Genomic DNA, 21,665 nt, shown 5'->3' with positions numbered 1-21,665 from the left:
CTTTTTTTTTTTTTTTAAAGATTTTATTTATTTATTTGAGAGAGGATGAGAGGAGAGAGAGAGCACATGAGAGGGGGGAGGGTCAGAGGGAGAAGCAGACTCCCTGCTGAGCAGGGAGCCCGATGCGGGACTCGATCCCGGGACTTCAGGATCATGACCTGAGGCGAAGGCAGTCGCTTAACCAACTGAGCCACCCAGGCGCCCCGAGCAGATGGGTACACTTGAACTGGGTGATCTTTAAGACCCTTGATGGTCTTATTCTCTTTGCCCTTTGTATTTAAACCGGCAGTTATCAATCGTGGGTCCTTTATTGTTGAATGATGGAATGGTGTCTCCTCTGGGCCCCCTGTCCCCAGCTTTACAGCTTGAAATGGCCTCCTCAAAACATCTAGCTAGCAAGGACAGCTGGATTCAGACTTCTGAAAATACATCAACCTAACATGATTTGGCTGAGTGGTACGGGAGTCCTGGCTCTGAGATGTTCGATGCTCCCTTCTGGGTTCTTTTCATTAAGCTAGGAGTTGGTACATGGTACGGGGAGTTTTGCTTCCTCTGGCCAGTGGTACTTCACTCCCACGCCCTAGTCCTTTCAGGCTAAATGTGGATTTTCCTGTCCTTTTCCAGGTGCACAGCTCCTCCTAGCATGACCGTGATCTGATCAACAACCAAGGTAACTTGACTCCTGTGGCTGGCACCGCTGTGCTGGGGCCTGGTCACTGACCACAACTACAGAGCTGCCATGGTTGCTGCCTTCACTTCAACCCCTGTAAATTCACAACCACAGGTAAGTGATTCAACCTCGCTTAAGTTTGTGCTAATCTTAGTTTCGTCAGATATATAAATTTCAGAAGGTGCGTCTGACTCTAGGGATGGTGTGCAACCTTCTAATGATCATTTGGTGGGCGTTTGGATAACAGTGCTTTCGTGGGGGAGCTGCTATTGAGTTCAAGAAGCAGCTGGAACAATGAGCAAGTGATGATAGTGGACCAGCCTCTGTGCATCGCGGTCTTGGTTTTCAGTGCTTTGAGTGTCTGGCTGTTCCTATAGGCATCAAACTCCCGGTCAAGACAGTTGACGGTCAAGCCTGCTGCTTTCCCTCTCTTGGCTTTTTTAGGGTTTTAATGAACTATCTCAAAACAGATCTTATCTTGGACGTTTTCTGAATGCAGTCTCATTGTCTGCTTCCTCTAATTACTATTTTGCCTTGACCTGTTCTAGGAGCTTTGAAAAGAAGATGCACCTCCAGGAACTTGTGAACAGTAGTCACGAGTTACTTTTTCTGTCCAGCGAAGAGCAGTTACGTGGCAAGAACATTGCCTGCAGATTATTTTACAATCGGATCTACTAGAGTAGTAACTGGATTCTTTCCATTTTAGCAGGAAGTGTGGTCTAGTGGGGAAACAGCCTTTGTAAGCATTAGGCCTGAAGTCAGATCCTCATGGTTGCATGGCCTTCATCGTGCTGACCTCGTTCAGCTTCCATGTCTTCTCATGTCACCATACTTCACGGGATGGTTCTATGGATTAAATGATGGGATATACACAGAGCACATAGTAGGTGCTCAACAACTGGTTTCCCATCTGCTCTTCCTTCATCTTCTCCCCCTTTTAGAGTGTGACCTTCCCCATCTCATTCATGATCATTATTATTATTTTTTTTTAAAGATTTTACTTATTTATTTGACAGAGAGACATAGCGAGAGAGGGAACACAAGCAGGGGGAGTGGGAGAGGGAGAAGCAGGCTTCCCGCGGAGCAGGTAGCCTGATGTGGGGCTCGATCCCAGGATCCTGGGATCATGACCTGAGCCTGAAGGCAGACGCTTAATGACTGAGCCACCCAGGCACCCCAGTGATCATCATTTTTAGGCCAAGGTTAAAGAAAAAAAGTATACCCTTGAAAAAAGAGCCATATTGTTTGAAGTTTAAATCTTGATGATACAGAATGTTTTTCCACACTTTTTTTTTGTCCTGTATCATTTTTCAGGCTACTAGATTCTGTATGTATTTCAAGGTAGGGGTATGTGGAGGAGGGAACGGAGAAGGGGGAGGAAGAAGGGAGCGTTTTTACTTCATGTATATATAAATGCTTCTTGTCTCTTCTAAAAAAAAAAAAAAAAGACCTTGGAATTGGATCATCTGGATAAAGTCCTCCTGTTATTTAAGATTTTAAAACATTTGGTATTTTCCAGAAAGTTTAGTGTGACCGCCATTGTGTGTATTCTCTGTCTGGCAACTGGATCTTGCTTTTTCAGCATTTCATTGACTTGGGCTGTTTGGTTTCCATTCCCCTCAGTGGGGTTTTTGGTGCTGCAGAGACTTCATGAGTGGGTGACGAGATTTAGTGCCCGTTACCTGAGGTCACCACGTCGGAGTCCTCCACGGTGGTCCCATGGAGAATGGGCAGCAGCCATTCTGAGCCTTTGGTGAAGTGAGGTAGGCCCTAGCACAGGTTTTCTGGGCAAGGGTTTCAGCACCTGGGTCTCACTGGTGCATTTTTCAGCATCTCCAGGAGGAGCATCTTATCCACGCGCCTCTTTCCTCGTACACAAGCTATTATCAGCTGGCGAGCAAGAGAAATATTTCTCAATGACTCACTTAATTAAAATGTGTACACTGCCCAAAATAGGAAGATGTATTTAATATAAACACTTGGGGAAAATATGGGCTCTTGTAAATCCTCTGTGGGAAGGTAAATTGGTACAGTCACTCTGTAGGGTAATTTGATAGCATCTATTAAAATTCTATCCCTTTGCATATACCCTCTTCCCATCTCAGTAACTACATTAGAAAAACACCAAGGGGACATGCATAGAGATATTCACTGAAGCATTAGTTGAAAGCCAAGAGGTACAAAACTTTCTGAATATACGATAGTGGAATGACAATAAATTCAGGCATGCTGATATGCTTTAAGTACCATGTAGCAGTTAAAAAAAAAAATGATAAATACATATCTCAACACAGCTATATCTCCCTAAGATACCTGTTGGAGGAGAAAGAAAGTAAAATGCAGACTAATTCAGGAAGATATCATTCAAACTGTAAAACAAGATCATATGTTTTTAGGGATGACCATATGGTACATTAGTGTAAGCACATAGTAAAAGGTCTAGAAGATACATTGTCAATGGGAATGTTTTCCCCAAGAGTGCAAAAATTGGATCTGGGGAGATAGAAAAAGTCCCTCTAAAGTTTAACCCTACCTGATGACATCCTATCCCTTAATATTTAATATCTCTCATTAGGGAGAATTTAAATTTAAGTAAAATTTTCTCATTGAGAATTGCCAGTGGGGGGAAAAAAAAGTGAAACCCTGGGCTGGATGTGCAAGAGCTCTCCAGTCACGCCGCCTGGGGTTTAAATCCTGGCTCCAACGTTTACTACCTGAGCCCGTGGGGATGGGAGAAAGGTATCCACCCTGTGAGGGCCTCGGTTTCCTCATCTGCAAAATGAACATAAAAATTACAGAACCAACTTCATAGGATTGTTTTAAGGGTGAAATGAGGTAATATGTATAAAACTTAGAACAAAATCTGGCACATAGTGCTCAGTACATCTTAGTTAATAGTGTTCAGCAAGCTCACTGTGGCAGGCCTGGGGAATCCAAGAATAAGTAAGAGAAACAGGGTTTAGAAATGTAGTGGGAAACATACAGACAGGGAAACAAAAAATTAGCGGTGTCACACCTGCTAGGATAGAAGTATGGGGACTTTAGAAGTAAAGTCAAAGCAGTCAGGGAAAGGCTTCTGGAAGGAAGACTGCCAGGCTGGGAGCTAATGTATCCTTCCTTTGACAAGGGAGGAGAAACATTTGTGAATGTCGAATGTCCCAAGGGGAGAGGGAGAGCACAGCATTCGGAGGTTCGTTCAGGATAGTTGCCGTCTGCTGAGGTGTGAGGTCGCAAGCAGAGATGTGCTAGAGCCAGCCAAGATCTGATTGTTAAGTTTTCAGAAACTGTGTGAGCCAATTGACTTCATGCTTGTAGCTTGCAGTCAGCCAGGGTGGAGTATTTAACCAGGGAAATTGGCAAACACAGTCCCTGACTCTTAAGAGCCCATTGTTAGATATTTATCAGCATACTTCTGCTTGTAGAGGAGGTAGATGGGGTAGGTTACAAGGTTGGAGAAGATTCTTGCAGCGCTTTGCAAGCTACATTGAGGAATTGAACATTAATCTTTTTTTTTTTTTCCTAAGATTTTATTTATTTGACAGAGCAAGAGCAGGAACACAAGCAGGGGGAGTGGAAGAGGGATAGGCAGGCTTCCCGCTGAGCAGGTAGCCCGATGCAGGGCTCGATCCCAGGACCCTGGGATCATGACCTGAGCCGAAGGCAGACACTTAATGACTGAGCCACCCAGGCACCCCTTGAACATTAATCTTGAAACCTGTGAAGCTTTGGAGTCTTGGGGCTGGCTTCAAACCCTGACTTTCGACAGTCCTGTTGAACAAGTTCATTAATTAATCTCAACGAGGGTAGGAAGTCCCATTATTCTTAACATAACACTGGGAACAAGTAGCCTCTGATTGTTGGAGGAACCCAAGCCCACCTGGAAGGAGTCAGCTGTAAACAAGGGGATTAGGTCCCAGGAGCTTACTCTTCTGGAGAGCTGCAGATCCCTGGGTCACTTCATTCCCAGGTCCTCTGGTCAATGATGTGCCTTGTGATGATCTGTATATCTGTTCTTCACATGTAATTTGTGTAGTCAGATTTTAGTCCCAGACTGACTGGCCCTCGCCCCCGAGTCTGTATGGATGTCTACTCTCCCATTATTAAGGTTTCTCCAGGTTCAGAGAAGGTAAAAGTGATTTAAATATACTGTCTCCTCAGGCAAAGGTGAAATAAGCAGTTCACTCAATCAGCTTAGCCTGGTATTGTCTGGCACATCCACTTGCGTTCTTCTAGAGTGAATTCAGTGACCTGTGTAAAGATAAACCTACATTCGAGTGTGAAAGGCCTGACAATCCTTTTCTAAGGCAAAAACAACAATTAAAAAAAAAAAAGCTTTTGGTTTTGTTTTCCTCTATTCATTTGGTAACAAAGAGCATTTTCCTAATCAAGGCTGCCTAATACTAGATATAAGCTAATTAATATGAACAAATAGCCTGTGATTGTTTCAAACAATAATAGGGAAGAAAGCTTGCATTGTTACTCCGGCTGGGGTTACTGTTTAGTTAGTGAAAGATAGGCCTTGTGCTTTGAAGTGGGACAAGTTTGTATTCCCTGCTTTGCTCCTGACGAGACTGTAAGGCGGATTTTTGTTTTCTCATGTTGAGAAAGCACCTTGTTCTTACGAAGCTAGATAAATACTGAGGCGAAACTGGACTAGCAGCAGCAGGAAGACCGATATAGCTAAGTTACTGCTGTGTTAGTCCAGGCACCGATAAAGAGTTCCTTGCCCAAGGAAACCTTTAGGGAAATGTTTGCAGATGGGAACACGTTCACCGTTAGGTTAAATTAATGTGTTCATATCCTGCAGATAGGGGCTTGGGATGGGGTGGAGGTGGGATAGGAAATAAAGAATCTTGCCACTCTTAATGGCCGGTTTCTGTTTCTAGAATTCTGGTTAGCATTACTTTAATTGTGCTTCATCCAGCCATGGGTAGAGTATGGATTAAAAGTTGTATTTTCCTTTTGAATGGAAGGATCAAGTGGTTCACGACATGCACGAATGGTTTGGCCTTTCTCGAACCCAGGACTGGTGTTGAGAATGTCAAAGGTATTCCGATCCCACACCTGGGATTCCAATAAGAGAGGACTCTGTTCTAGCCGTATTTTACAAGGTATTTCATTCTGTCTGTCATTTGTGAAGTGGCTATCTTGGTTTTAAGCCTGGGAAACAAAGATACTTTTGTCCCTCCAAGTGACTTCCTATAGCTTTCATTAAAGACATGAGTTTGGGTAGGGAGGTACTCAGTGTCTTAACAGATTGCTCCTGTGGTTCATATCCAGTGTTCTGATGTAACACAAGGTCTCTACTTGTCTCTTGGAAGACAGGCGTTTTTGAATATTACCAATAGGTTCCTCTAACAAAATCCATCATGTTTCCAAAATGTATGTTCTAGAGGTTTCATTTCTGATGTTAGAGACTGGATACTTTTGGAGTAAAGCAATTGAATTCCATATTAAGTGGGTTGCATTTTTTGAGATTGAAAGACTTCTGTTTTTGTTTGTTTTTTAGAACTTTTTATGATGGCAGTTTTCAAATATTCACAAAAATAAAAAAAAAATAACCTAACAAATCCCAGTAGAGCCATCACCTAGATTCAACAGTTATTAGTATTTTGCCCTACTTGTTTCACTTGCTCCCATTTTGGGGGAGGAACCATTGTAAAGCAAATGCTTGGCATTGTGTCCTCTCACCTCGACCCTTGTCCATCAATATACATCTCTAAAAATAATTCACTTCTATAATCACAATACTATTATCACATTTAACAAAGTTAAAAACAACTCCTTAATGTCATTTTATACTCATCCATATTCAGGTATCCCCAATTGCTTTTCCAAAAAGTGGTTTTGCAGTTACGTTGTCTTTTAAACATATCGCTCAGATCAGTTTTCTCTAAGACTATTCAATCACTTTTTAAGGTTTAAAAGGCAGTTCCATTTCCTCCCTTTATTCTCTGAGTGGGAGGTAGATTGACCTATGAACCAGAATATTTCACCGCTGAAGAATAAGAAAAAATGAGACATACACGGAAGGCTCCAAAGTAAAAGAATGATTGTAATTGTTAAATTGTCAGTCTCTAAAGTAAAGGATCACAGATGGCTGGAGAGTGCTTTTAGACTAAAGTGTGAATAGTTGGAATATGAAATATATTTCCAGTGCCACATGGTGAAGACACAGTGTGGTCTGGCTTCATCTAACATGGAATTGAGAAAAGAGAATGCCTGAGCTGAGATATAGGTGAATTTTGGTTCGAATCCCAACAGCTAGGGCAAGTTTCAATATAGGTATCTCTTTCAGTTTTATTTTAATCTCTAAAATTCAAGTAATATACACTGTGCTCCCAAGTTTAAATGGCAAAATAGCTGTGAAGTCCTTTATCTGTTTAAATGGCAAAATATCTGTTAAGTACACTCTCAGCCCCCTAGTTAGATATGTGACATATATAATTTCCTTCCTTTCCCCTCCATAGTTACTCTGAGAATTCTTTACAGGGAGAAGGTGGCTACTCTGCGTATGGTCTGTGTATATGATGTGCTTATGTAGTATGCCAGAAGATCCATCAGAGGAAAGCCAAGTTAGATAAACAGTCTACGGAAAACGCCAGCACATGACCAGGAGTAAATGCATGCATAGATAAACACTGAGGTTTCTGACTTACTCTATCTTGAACCATGTTTCTCTTAGAAGTAAAATTTGTTCTCATATTGCAATTTAAAATCATTTCTGCTCTCTTTTGTGTTTATAAGCTCAGATAAAGCTTGAGAGGATATTTTATTTCAGAATATGAGGGCACATTTTTCCCCCCAAAGTAACTTAAGTAAAATAAAGGTGGGGGAAGAGGGATAGGGAGTTAATTAGCTCACATGACAAGAGGTCGTGTGATTTTTTTAAAGATTTTATTTATTTATTTTCTTTAGGTGATCTCCACATCCAGCGTGGGCTCAAACTCACAACCCAAGAGTTGCATTCTGTACTGACTGAACCAGCCAGGCACCCCGAGGCCATGTGATTTTTTTTTTTTTTTTAGAATAAGTCCAGGCAGTGGTGATTGGGAAATGTTTAACAATTATACTCATTTTAGTAAGTTTGAATTTTAATTCCATTATAGGTAACATATAGTGTTATATTAGTTTCAGGTGTACAATATAGTGATTCAACAGTTGTGTACATTACTCAGTGCTCATCATGACCGGTGCCCTCGTTAATCCCCATCACCTGTTTCCCCCATCCCCCCACCTGCCTCCCCTCTGGTGACCATCAGCATGTATTCTATAGTTAAGAGTCTGTTTCGTGGTTTGTGTGTGTGTTTTTTTTCTTTTGCTCATTTGTTTCTTAAATTCACATATGAATGAAATCATATGGTATTTGTCTTTCTCTGACTTATTTTGCTTAGCATAATACCCTCTAAGTCCATCCATGTTGTTGCACATGGCAAGATTTCATTCCTTTTCACGGCTGAGTAATATTCCTGTGTGTGTGTGTGTGTGTGTGTGTGTGTGTGTGTGTGTATCACATCTTCTTTATCCATTCATCTATATGAGGGCACATTTTGAATTTTCTACTCATATAACAAAACTGTACAAAGATAACTGGGTACAAAGACCTTTCATGTTTGCTTCTTTTCCTTTCCAATATTTTCTTTCTAATTCGTTTGGTCTTTAATAATTAATGGAGCTACCTCTTTATCCTTCAAAAGGGATGTGATTTTCCCTCACTCTTCCTTCCCATTCTGATGCTCTTTGCCTGTTTTCCTTTTTGCATGCCTAGCTTCTCCTATTTTTCTTTGAACTTTCATTGCAGCTTTTCCAGGAATAAACACTAAGGTGGGGCTGGGCACTGGTGTGTTTCCCAGTGGAGGAGAACATAATCACAGAGTCCAGATTTCTGTCTTTTGAGAACCGTACCTTGCTATAAGAAGACTGTCATTTAAAGAATCAGCCTTCATCTCTGTGTGATGATACAGCTATTTCATAATTGCACGGCATCCCTTAAGAACTGCCCTTCAGTTAAACTTACCCACTTCATAAATGGTAATCCTAGGCAGGTGCAGGCTGGGAGAGAAGTGATAGTGGATTGTTACCTGCTCCTTGGCGTCAGACAAAATGTTCGTGAAAGGGTCATGGAGTAGATTGAGTTCTTGAAAGGCTAGGTTGGCAGTAAAGTAATTTTCAACGATTCAGACTCGCTTTGGGAGCAAAAACCTCCAGTCTCAGAGGAGGAGGGTTAGGATATGGTTGAACTAGGTAGCTGCCTGATGTAAAAATATTTGCATTTAGATGAACCCCACCAGCCTGCATGGGGAGGTTTTGGAGGCTTAGTTGAGACCTGGAAAGAAGATCCATTCATCTGGATTCAGCTTTGAGCCCCAACTCTAAGGACTTTGCACACTCCAGAACTCTGTTTAGCATGACCTTAATTGTAGTTGATTAGGTTACCAAAGAAATCTGGCAAAAACAGTGGAGGGGAGGACCCAGAAGAACCCCATTCCTGTGGCTTGTGTTCTGGGCTTATCTCTGACATGCTGGATTGTGTGGGTGACCAGTGGGAACTCGGAACTCAGCAGTCGTGGTCAGGCAAAAATCCTACTACCTCTGTGAGACATGTCATGGTGGAGACTTAGCTACTCATTAGCTCATTGTCTCATTCAGGATTAGTTTGGAAAACTAGGACGACACTGAACTTGCAGATGGGAATTCAATTCGTTGATAGTGGAGCAAGCAAAGGTAGAAGAAACAAGGTGGCATGATAGGGAATCTGTGAGGATTATGTTTGTAGTTATACCATGATGTTTAGCTTTTTCAGATCATGTATCAGGAATATACATTTATTCTTAGGAGAACTTTTTTGCCTATTTTCCTTAAAATCATTAGAAAACCAATAAAGTATTAAATGCGGCTGCTTTTGGATGCACATTTTATTGCTTTCTGTAGTCACAGAAAAAGAAAGACAAGCTCTGTAGGAATAAAAGAGTACATAAGTGTAAGTGGCAGAATACAACAAAGACTTAAATAGGTAAATAATCCAATTTTTAAAAATTGAGCACCTGAAACTAATATTATTTATCAGTTATATCAATAATAAAAGAAACAACTGTTAGATGAGAAAATTATTGAGAAAAGCAATGTGTAAGTACATGAAAAGTATCAAGCACCTAAGGATAATAGATTGGAGATTTTTTGAGATTACTTATCAAACACTAATAGACATTCGAGAAGATTTACATAGATAACTATGTCAGTGGATTGTAAGACTCATTGATTTGATGTCCGTTCCCTGCAAATGTATTTTCTAGATTGAATGTGATCACAATAAAAATCCTAAATTTTTTTTTGGAAATCTCACAAGTTCTAACACTTACATAAAAACAAAAAAAGGTCAAAAGTAACTGATATAATCTTAAAGAAGAACTAGATGGGAAAAATTCTTCCAGATACCAGAATTTATAATAAATTTATAATGAATAAGGCAGTGGGATATTTGTATAGGGAGAGATAAAGCATCAGAAGAAATAGACACCAATCCACCCCCATATCGCTGTAAGAAAAAATGAATTGGAACAAGATAATAAGGAAACATTCTGTTAGACTATGAAAAAGAAGGGCTAATGGAAAATAATTTTTTCATTTTCTTCATGGATGAATTACGTATTGTTTTCATCTGTGAGTTTCAAGAAAGTTGTGTTTGGAGGTGGTCGTTGGTTTATGAATGTCAAGCTCTCTGGGTTCCTGAATTCAAAAGTTTCCAGAGAACAGCTCTCACAGAGACTGATAACTACTCCATCCTTAAAAGTGGGTGATGTTTTCCTCTCCATTTTTACAGATGAGGAAACTGAGTCCTGAGAGGGGAGTCTTCTATAATCGGCATTTGAACTCAGGTTTCGCTGATTCTAAGGCCTAAGCTCCCAGCTGCTGCAAATCTATGATGACACCTCTCATTCCCCTTGCTGTCTCCTAGGAAATAGGAAATTGCAAGTGAAGTATCGTACTGTATCCGGGTGTCATTCTTTAATCACACCTTGGGCCTGGTGTAGTCTAACAACAGTACTTGCTGCTACCCTTTCCTCTCCTTCCCTCCGCTCCCTCTTTTATTGAGGGAACAACACAACCCCTTTGCTGTGACTCAGACTTAGTTAATTGTGTGGTTTTTATGTTGTTTTGTTTTTGTTTTTAATATGTCAAGCGTACAGAAGAGTGGAGAAACTGTTACAATACAGTCGTAGATCTGTTACCCAGCTTTGTAAAATCTGAACATTTTGGTGTAATCACTTCAAAATCTTTTGGGTCTTGAATAAATGAAACAAATCATTACAGATAAAGTTGAAACCCCTTGCAGTCTTTGTCAGCTTAATTAACCTCCCTCTTGGCTCAGGTCACACATTGAGATTGGTCATCTCCCTGCATGTGTTGGTGGATATATATACATACATGGGAAAATACAAGCAATATTTAGTATTTCTGCAAGCTTTTAACATTCCTAAGAATGGTGTACTGCATTATACTGCACCCACTGCTTTAGTCATCAGCATACGTGAAGTTCTCCTTTGTTCATTCTAACTGCATAGCATACCTTTCTGTTTAGATTGCAATTTACCCATTCTCCACTTGGCGAATATTTATGTTGCTTCTGGTATTTCAATGTTATAGAAGAGTAACAACGACAAGTCTTGTGCATGCCTCCTTAGGCACATGTGTGAGTTTTTTCTAGGGTTAGAATCTCTTAGTCACGTGTATGAACGTGTCCAACCTTAGTGGTTTTTGCCAAACTTTTTCAAAGCAGTTGTACTAAATTTTACTCCCACTGACACCAAATGACTGTCCTCACCAACTATTGATGTTTCAGACGTCTTAATTTTTGCCAGCCTGGTGGACATAAGTTGTATCTGGCTGCAGTTTGTATTTAACTCTCTCTGAGTCCTTGAGGAGTAATTATCTTTTCATGTGATTATTGGCCATTAAGGTTTCCTCTTCTGTGAATTACCTATCCTTATCTCTGCCTGTTCTATTATTGGATTGTTTGGCTTTTCCTTTTTGATTTGTAGGAAGTTTTTACATTTCACTGTAAGCCTTTTTTGTGTGCATTGCCAGAATTTCTTTTAGTTTTCAGCTTTTCTTTTGTCATTATAAAGTTCTTTGCAGCACAGAACTCTCAGATTTCTAATTAGTCCTATTTTGTCAATGTGTTGGCCTTGTTTGGAAAAATCTGTGGGTTATAAATATGTGCCTTATTTTCTTCTAAAAGTTTTAGAGATTTATTTGTCACACGTCTTTATATTACCCGAAATTGATTTCTGTGTATGTGGCATAGATAATCAGTTTATTTTTTTTTATATAGATGAACAGTTATGCCATTTTCTCCATTGATGGGTAAAGCATGTCTCTTGTCAAGTTTCTGGCTCTCTATTCCACTGGGCCATTCATGTATTTCTGTGACAATATCACAATGTCTTAACTACTATGACTTTAAAATAAAATGTGGCATTCTATAGGGCATCTAGTTCTTTGTCTTCCGTTATCCCCAGATATTCTGATTCTTTTATACCTCCATATCAGTGTTCAGGGAACCTGTCAAGCACCATGATGAATCCTTTGGGATTTTTCATTTTATTGCACTGAATTAATAGCTTCATAGTGGGAATATTGACATCTTAATATCTTTCTCTACCCATAAAATATTTTCTCTGCTTAGGTTTTCTTGTAAGCTTTGAATATTAAGATTTATTTTTAGATACATTAGAGATTTTGTTCTTGTAAATGAGTTCTTCTTAAAATAATGACCTAAAAATATTTTTTGTGGTGTTTCTGTAGGAAAACAGCTGATTCATGTGACTTGATATTTAATCTAGCAAACTCTACTGATACAGTCATCTTTGCATTTTCTATGTAACTGATTATCTCATTTGTGAAAAACAATAGGTTTTTTCTTTTCCAATTTTTTTTTTTTTTTTTTTTTTTTCTGTTTGGCTATGACCACCAGTACATGTTAAAAAGCAATTGGTTTCATTTCTGTTTTTAAAGGGAATGCTTCCATCAACAATGACAATTGCCATGGACCTTTTATCGCGTTAAAGAAGCTCCCTTCTAATTCTAGATTGCAAAATTATGAAAGGGCACTACAATTTGCCAAACACATTCTTCTCATGTCTATTGAAATGATCATTGGCTTTTTTTCTTTCCTTGAATTTGTTTGTGTGGTGAATTATATTAGATATTTAAATGTTAGGTCATCTTTGCATTCTGGATTAAACCCTATTTAGTCTTGATTTATAAAATTATATTTGTCATAAAATTATATTTGTATATTTATATGATATATAATTACATGTATGTTCTAATATAATATATAAATATATAAATGTATAATATATATTATGAATATATAATATATTTAGGAGCTCTTACTTATATTCCTAAAAAATATTGGCTAATAATTTCTTTTGCTTTTAATTTCCTTGTTTGTTCTTGTAACATAGTTATGCTGGCTTCATACAAAGATAACCAAATAAACTTTGAAAATATGAAACCAAAACAGTAGGGGCACCTGGGTGGCTCAGTTGGTTAAGTGTCTTACTCTTGGTCTCGGCTCAGATCATGATCTTGGGGTCATGAGATTGAGCCCCACATTGGGCTCCATGCTCAGCATGGAGTCTACTTGGGACTATCTCTCCTTCTCCCTCTGTACCCTCCCCCGCCCCCCACCACCGCGCATGCATGTGCTCGCTCTCAAGTAAATAAATCTTAAAAAAAAAAAAAAAAAAAGAAACCGGTAATATCAAGTAATTTTATGTAGGTTTGAAAACAAATGGAAGTACAGTGCTGAGGGCAGTAACACATAGGATGGGAGCAGAGGCATTGGAGGGAAAGCGTGCATCCAGGAAGATCACCTTTAGATCAAGTATGCATGTCAAATCTGATATTGTGATAGTCTTTAATCTGATATGCTTGGGGCTAATCCTGCTTTGGACTGTTCTGCTGGTTCTCACATGTGATATTCCTCGTGTGTCCTGTTCTTTCGGGTGCTGAGTTTGTCTTTGGTGTGCCTGCACTGAGGTCTGGCCCCCCGGAGAGGTTTGCTGCATGCTCGTGCCAGGCAGTGTGGAGCAGGAGGGGGGGGGGTGGGGATATCACGCGCTCAGGACCATGGTTCATGGTCATTCTCCTGTGGCTTCGCAGACCGGACAGGTAAGTTGAACTTAAGATCTCAACTATATGTGATGTATAGGCTTGGGGTCATGACTCTGAAGGGAGACTTTTATCTATTTCCTAGCCTGGAGCCGAAGCGGAGACAGACAGACTTCCTTGTTTTCCCCAGTGCAACAGGGTAGATTCCCTGCACCTCCCCACCCCCCCACCCCCCCCACCCGCCACCCCCACCCCCGCTACTCTTTTACTGATAAGGAGATCTTCAAGCCTTCTAGCTTAGTGATTGTTCTCAGTTCTAGCTCACTGCATCTGTCAAGGCTCAGGGCTCATCATCTTCCCAGTAATATTTAATGCCCTGTCTCCATAACCTGACAGTGTGCTGCCGGGGTGGCCTATCACCTTGGCTTTAACTCAGTAATGCATTGAGAAGAGTATTATATTTTCCCCATAACCTCTTAATCCTCTTAGTGATTGTTTTTTTCATTCCTTCCTCTTAGGACCAACTCAACATTTTCTCTTTGGAAATTTGATAAGTATAATGTTGCCCACTTTATCTCTGCCCCTTGCAAGGGGCTCTAACAGATACAAAGTATTTTCATTAGTGTGCAATTTGCTTTCCATAGTTTCTCTTTACATATGTACACATCCTATTCATATACATTGTTATTTTATAAGAAGTAGCATTTTATGTACCTTTTCAGGTAAACTTTCAAAAATCTTGTAGTTGCCTGTTCTCCACCTATGGTAAGAATTCTAGCTTTCAGGGGTGCCTGGGTGGTTCAGTCAGTTAAGCATCTGACTCTTGATTTTGGCTCAAGTCATGATCTCAGGGTCGTGAGATCAAGGCCCGCGTAGGGCTCTGCTCTGAGCGTGGAACCTGCTTAAGATTCTCTCTCTCCCCCTCTGCCAACCCCCCTAAAAAAAAGCTTTCAAACATTTTTCGTTACTGTCAGCATTGTTTTGTGGCCCATTTTCTAGTTCTAGTGGCAGATCCTTTCACTTTTTTTGTTTCTAATTTGAGGCTCTAAATGGGGTGAAAACTTTTTCTTAATAGAGACGGCATTTAATTCTGTGCTCTTCTAATTTTTTTTTTTTTTTTTGGAAGGGGGAAGAAATGTGTAGAAGGCCTGATTATTTTAGATTGAGGAACTTGAATTGCAGGGGACTTAGAAAGCATTCATACCTTGCTTTACAAATAAGAAAATCACCATTCCAGGCAGTTATGGGACTTACTGAAGACTAGTTAGCTGTCCCCAGCATCGGAATCAGGAAGAAGCTTTCACTCCATTGTTGTACTTTAGCAGAAGTGGGAAACTAAGCTTGATTTATGTCTTATGACTGGTCCTTTATCCAGCGTAGAGTAAAATCTCCTTTTTAGAATGTCAGTTGCGTACACACTTACTTTTTATCTAAATAGTTACTAAATCACAAAGGTTTAATTACCAGTCTGTGACTAAATTATTGTCTCAGGAGATTAAAAAACCACACTGGGTGGACTATGAGAGGACCTGCAGCAGGCACCAGGGGTATTTGGTACCCCGGCAAGGCGTAGTGTCATGCAATGCCCCGCCCCTACCTGCATTCCATAGATGTGTGTGGGTTCACAAACAAGTACATGTAGTGCATAGTGAAGATGAACACCGTATGTGCCTCTTTAGAGTTCAGGCTTGGCAGAATTGTTATGACTTCTTTCGAGATCACATGATAGGGTGAGGTAAACTTCTCAGATTGGGAACATCTGCTCTGCAGAGCAGCCAAGAGGCCTCCTCCCTCTGGCCCATCATCCTGAGATGTAATTGGTGGATGTGAAAAGGGCCTGAATGTGGACTTCTCTTTTTAGCATGGAGGACAATATTTTTGGAATAATCCTGTTTTATTTACATCTTTGTTCCTTGGGCAGTGCAGAATTCTGCAACTTCTCTGATTACAGAGAAGTTTCTAACTATAGTGATTTGGATTTTAGCATTATAAACTTTTTAAAAGTATTGAGTTTTGTCTGGTCATATTTTTGTTTTCCCTAGATTTCCTATGATAAATATGATAATTATTCAATGAGGTGGTTTTTAAACATTTTTGAAAATTACTGTTACAACTGAAATAGCCCTTCTTGATTCTTTCTTGAGAAAGAAAATGAACATTTACGTACTTCTCCCTCATTTCAAGCTCTTACTGATAAAGTGATTTTAATTCTAGATTAAGTTATTTTTATAAGCACACTGTCGAGAATTATTTTTGATATTTGCTCTAAGTTTTAGAACCACACGAAGAGCAGTGACTTAGATTCCTACGTTTTGGGGCTTTTGATGCTTGCTGCCACTGTTTTTGCTCGGTTATGTTTTTTAGGAAGGAAATGTAGATGATGTTCTTTGTGACCTGCCACATTTCTGAAACCGTTGTATATTATCCTCATGTGGGAACATCAGTATAGTTGTGGAATTTATGGACCTCGTTTTCTCCATTTAATGGAGATTTTGATTGCTAGTGTTCTGTCCTTTGGAATTTTTCTGTCGCAGTAGCTTGGCAATACCCCATTTTGTCTCTCTTTCTCTAGATACTTGATTTGTTTGCTTTTTGTTTATTTTTGTTGTTTTTTTATACCTAAAGAATTTTTATCTTTACCCTTGAGATTGCAAAATCTAACCAAGCTATATCTAAATTCTAGTTGCTTTTAATTAACTCTGTTTTGTAATTTATATAAACGCAAACCAGTAATCTGAGGTCTTTCTTCTTAAGCAGTAACTTATGTTTCAAGCTATCTTACTTCAGCTTTGTCCTAATCTTTCTTGGATTCTTAGTATAACTAGGAATCCAGTATAACTAGATGTTTCCCTTTATGTGCCTCCTTTCCTTTTATTCTTGTCATCTCTGACCTTCTCTGAGTGCTGGGTGAATTTCTTCAATATGTCTTCGACTTGCCATTTCAAGTTTTCTGGAATTTTTACACTTTATTTCATTGTTTGAATTGCTGTTTTTAATTCAAAAGTTGTTTTTCATCTCTTTGGTGGGCACAATAGCGGTTTTTCAAAGATGTCCATTATTTAACCTCTGGAACCTGTGAACATGCTGCTTTACTGGGCAAGATGTGATTCACTTAAGGATTTTGACATGGGGAGATTATCCTAGGTTATCTGGGTAGTCTCAAGTGTAATCACAAGGGTCCCTAAATGTGGAAAGCGGGGGGAGGGGGTAGGAAGAGTCGGTGTTAGAATAATGCAATGTGAGGAAGACTTGATTGGCTGTTGGCTGGCTTTGAGGAGGGAAAGGGGCCATGAACCAAGGAATGTGGACAGTCTCTAGAAATTGGAAAAGACAAGAAAAATTCACTGTAGGACCTTTGGAAAGGAACATAGCTCTGCTAACATGGTGATTTTAGCCCAGTGAGAGACCCACTTTGGACTTCTGACCTCCACAATTATAAGATAATAAATTTGTATTTAAGCTACGTGGTGATTTGTTACAGTAGCAGTAGGAAACTATTACAATCTCCATGTAGTTTTTACTGGTTTTTTGCTTTGTTTTTGTGTGTGTGTGTGTGTGTGTTCATGATGGCTTGTTCTCTTTTCAGTGCTAGTACCCTAACAAAGTATTTTGAGAATACAAATCAGAAATATCCTGTAATTTAATCTTTTTCTTTTTACCTCTTTTATTCCCCCCATAAATCTGCTCAAGGAGAGGTGTTTTCTGTTCTTCGGAAGGGTCCTCTCCTCTGAGGTTGCATTTTTGTCTTACTGTATTTGATCTTTTTTTTTTTTTTTTCTGCTTTTTGTATTGTTATAGGCATGACTGCCTGAATGCATTATAGTCCAATCATAGTTGAGTTAGATTCTCCCAGAGCTTGATTTGGGTTTCTGCTTAAATCCCTTGGGTCCTGAAGAAGTGAGAAAGCCTGTTGACACTACCCCCAGCCACTCTGCTGGGGTCTCCTTCACCTATACTCCAGGCCTCCTCCTTTTTGCAGATGAAAAGAGAGGTGATTTCATTCTTCTTTCAGTTCAGCCCTGTTACATTCAATCCAGCTGACATTCCTCTGACGTTTTCTCAGGTATATTCTACCCTTACTGTTTTCATTCCAGGCGTATTTTATGCTGTCTTAATATTTAGCTGGCAATTTTTATGAAATATAAAGTTCTTACCCAGAATTCTCTTGATACAGATAATAATAATTTAGCTCAGTTTTCTTATTTCACAGATGATAAAACTGGGGCTCAAACAATCATGTAAGTTATGTCATTAGATGTGGTATGGTGTTTACTATTCAAATTTTTGAGAGATTAAAGATGGCAGAGGACTTGGATACCTGCCATTTGCTGATGCGATATATGGGATACCAGCAGAGAATATCTGTCAGTTTTCTTCTTCTTAGTATATTGTGGCTTCAAAAGACAATTTGCACTGTCTTATGTTTTCCTCCTTAACTGTTTAGTTTTCCTAAGTTGGGAAGAGCGAAGAAGCTGCACATACCATCTCTTGACTTTGTTAGCAGTTGGTGTTCAGAAGTTGGAATGCTGTGAAATACTGTGTGCTTGGTATTTGATTTAAAAATGTATTTGTCCAGAGAAAGTAAATGGTTATAGAGGCTAAAGGAAAGAGTTTTGCATTTATAGTTATAATTTATTTTTTTGTGTATCGTATGTCCTTTGTAGAAAGGAAACTTGTAAACATTTCTGGAATTTATTAATGCAACCAAAGTATAGTTAGCATCTAATCTAACAGTTGGATGCTGTACAACAGTGAACAAGAAAGTTAGAATTTCTGCTCTCATAGGGTTTATGGCCTAGTATGAGGAAGTGTTAATTGAGCAATTATTATACAGTAAGTGTTGTTGTGAGATAAATGCAGGGAATTGTAGTAGAAAAACCTTGCCTAGACTTGGGGATGTCTGGGGAAACTGACTAGAAAGAATAACCTTTCAACTGCATGAGGAATGAGAGCAAGGGAGCCAGGTGAAAATTGGGGGACGATAGTTCTAAGCCAGTGGGCCAGTGGGAGTCAAAGTGTGGTCTCTGGACCAGCAGCATCAGTATCACCTGGAGACTCACTTTACATCTACTGAATCAGAAATTTTCAGGATGTGGCCAGTAATCTGTGTTTTAGAAACCCTCCAAGTGATTTTGGTAGAGAAAACCACTGTTCTGAGAAGCAGAGATGAGGGAGAGCACAACATGTTACATAGAGCGGAAGAAGAGAGTTGGAAGTCATTAATAGTTTGAATTGAGGCTGGAGGGCAGGTGAGAACTGATAAGGTGGTTGAAGAGTTTAGGTTTTTATCATAAGTGCACTTGTAAGCCATTGAAGCATTTTCAGTAGGAGAAGAGCTTGGTCAACGGTGTCTTTTAGAAAGATCACTAGAGAGGAGATTGGCACTGGGTAGAAAGAACACTTAGGAAACCACTATAGCAATAATGCTGGTGGTGGTAATGATAATAATAGTAGTAATAATAATAATGTAGTAATAATGCTTAGGAAACCACTGTAGTAAGAAAGTAATAGTATTACTACCACTGTAGTGATAATAATTTCGTGAGGATGGAATAGAGAGGTTGAGTAGATGCTTAGCAAGGAGAATATATGGGATTTGGTTATTAAGTAATGAGGCTGAGGGAGAAGAAGGCATTCCCAGGTTTAGCCCTCAGGCCACTGGAGAGAGAGTAGTTCTCTAGCGTCTCTAGCCTCTGGAATAGAAGAAGATGGAAAGAGCAAGTTGGGGATCATGAGGAAGATTATGAGTTTGAATTTGGTTTTAAGCAGAGACTGAGTACTGAGTATCCTATGGGGTAGTTAATCCAAGATACCAGTAGGCAATTTGATATTTGCCTAGAGCTTAGGAAAAAAGTATGGGTTAAATACATAGATATGGGAGTATTGAGGGTATATAAAATAATTGAGATCTTGGGAGGACATATTAGAAAACTCAGTGCAAATGTGTTGGCTGAGTATATAACTAGTGTAGAAATATCAGTATTGTGTAGAGCATGGGGACCCATCAGAAATGACTGAGAAGGACCAGCCATAGAGAAGAATCAAAAGCCAGGAGAGTATGATGTCATGAAAGCCAATGAAAGAGAATTTTCTGAAAAGGGCTTTTCAGTCACATATCTAATGCTCTGAAGACAAGATTGGTGTTACTTTGGGAAGTTATATGGAACTAAAGAATTTAAGGGAGTGGATCTGATGGAGGGATTGGGTCAGAAGCGCCCTACTATAGTTAATGGAAATATTAGTGAGAGAGAAAGCAATTGGCTATGAAGGAGAAAAATTATCAAAGCTGAAAGGTGAAATGAGATCATGAGGGACTTTCTTTTTTCTTTTAAAAGATGGTGGAAACTAAACTTCCCTGAACATAGATAGGAAAGATTCAGGAGAGCAGGGAGGGAGAGAAGGAGGAGTGAGGGGGAGTTGAAGATACAAGAAGGAGAAAGGAAACAATTTCTAGAACAAGGTTCTTGAAATAGTAGGAGTTCACAACACTTGGATGGCAAAAGCTACACCCCTTCCATTGTAACAGAAGAGGAAGAAAGGATGGATTCTTGAATAGCTGATTTTGTCTTTTGTCAAAAGAGAACAGTAGGTAAGCTTAAATTAGCCACTTTGGAGAAGATAGGGAATGACAGGGGAAAATCAGACCCCTTGTGCTCCTGAAGTCTCTGCTGAGGTTAGACGTCATGAATTTAGATCAGAATCAATCTGCCAGATATGTCGATTTTCTCAAACATTTCTCAGAAGCCTTGGTGTAGGTGTGGAAGTGGCAACCAATTGCATTCAGCCAAGACTGGTGTTATTCCAAGAGACTGTCATGGAAGTACAGTGGGGCAAGTAGACTGAAGGAGAAAGGTCTCTTCTTCCTTATCTGAAGTTACAAAATTCAAGGTCTGACAACTGAAGATTTTTTCATAATTCACTTTGTGGCAAAACCTGCTCAGAATGAATTTATGTGAGGCTATTTATAACTTTTATTTAACAAATTTAATGTATAAATATATTTTGCCATAGAAAATGTGTATGATTATGGAACGAGGCTCCAAATTTTGATGGGGATTTACATCATCTAAGGATTATCTACTGTGTAAGTGTTCTTAAAACCAGAAAAAAAATTGAATTCTGAAGGATCTGACCTCAGAATCTTCAAGGAGAGACTGTGTTCCTGTGTTATCAATAGTCAATGACTATGAAATCTAAGCTGTATAAGGAAAAGGGGGAAGACAGAGTAATCCAGTGGGGAAAGGTAGGAATCTTAAGGAAATAGATGACTTCAAAGAACTGATGTATTGGGGATCAAATGAGAAAATTGGAAGAATGGGAAGTGTGGTGAGTAATTAAAATGTACCATTTATTTCCAAAGGGAGACGGTTCTGAGTGGTTACAAAGTTCAGGGTGTGACCATGGGAGTGGGCAGCTGAGTTGTAATGGAATAGGAGGTCATTAGGGATGAGGTCAAGAAACTGAGAGGCAAGAAAATTAGATGAAATAGCCAGAGGACTGGAAAGATTTGTCATGGGACATGACAAATCAGGTTCTCAGACCTCCAATGAATGAGACTTTTTGGAAAGTATATGAAATTACCAAAATGTGTAAGACAAGGTCTTCACTCTTTTCTTGGGCCATGATCTCCTTAAGAAACAGCTGATAAATAATGATATACATGGTAAGTGTAATGATAGAAACATGATCTAAAAGCTCTTAAACTCTAAATGAAGAGAGACTAAATGTCTGGACAAGTCAGAAGACTAACCATTTAATAAGCGTTTCACACTCTTTAGGAATGTTCAGTGTTTGGTAAACATTTATGCACAACCTATGGATATTCAGTAGAACATTGGATCAAAAATAGTGGTTAAAACTCATATTTGTTAAGTCA

General features: G+C 39.3%; 1 protein-coding gene across 8 annotated transcripts in view; it reads left to right on the top strand.

Moving 5' to 3' along the window:
- Nucleotides 1–21,665, top strand: part of LPAR1 (lysophosphatidic acid receptor 1) — a 133,695-nt gene that overhangs the window by 55,495 nt on the left and 56,535 nt on the right. For 7 of the 8 annotated variants that reach the window (XM_078061591.1, XM_078061593.1, XM_078061589.1 and 4 more), the window contains exon 2: nucleotides 625–784. In XM_078061591.1, the coding sequence (XP_077917717.1) occupies nucleotides 740–784 (45 nt within the window). In that variant the 5' untranslated portion in view covers nucleotides 625–739. Of the gene's footprint in view, nucleotides 1–624; nucleotides 785–10,519; nucleotides 10,643–21,665 lie in introns of those variants that run through there. The other variant, XM_078061595.1, reaches the window with a different exon arrangement.

This window comes from Halichoerus grypus, chromosome 14 (assembly GCF_964656455.1).
Source record: "Halichoerus grypus chromosome 14, mHalGry1.hap1.1, whole genome shotgun sequence".
Classification (NCBI taxonomy): domain Eukaryota; kingdom Metazoa; phylum Chordata; class Mammalia; order Carnivora; family Phocidae; genus Halichoerus; species Halichoerus grypus.
This window is presented reverse-complemented; position numbering and strand designations above follow the sequence as displayed.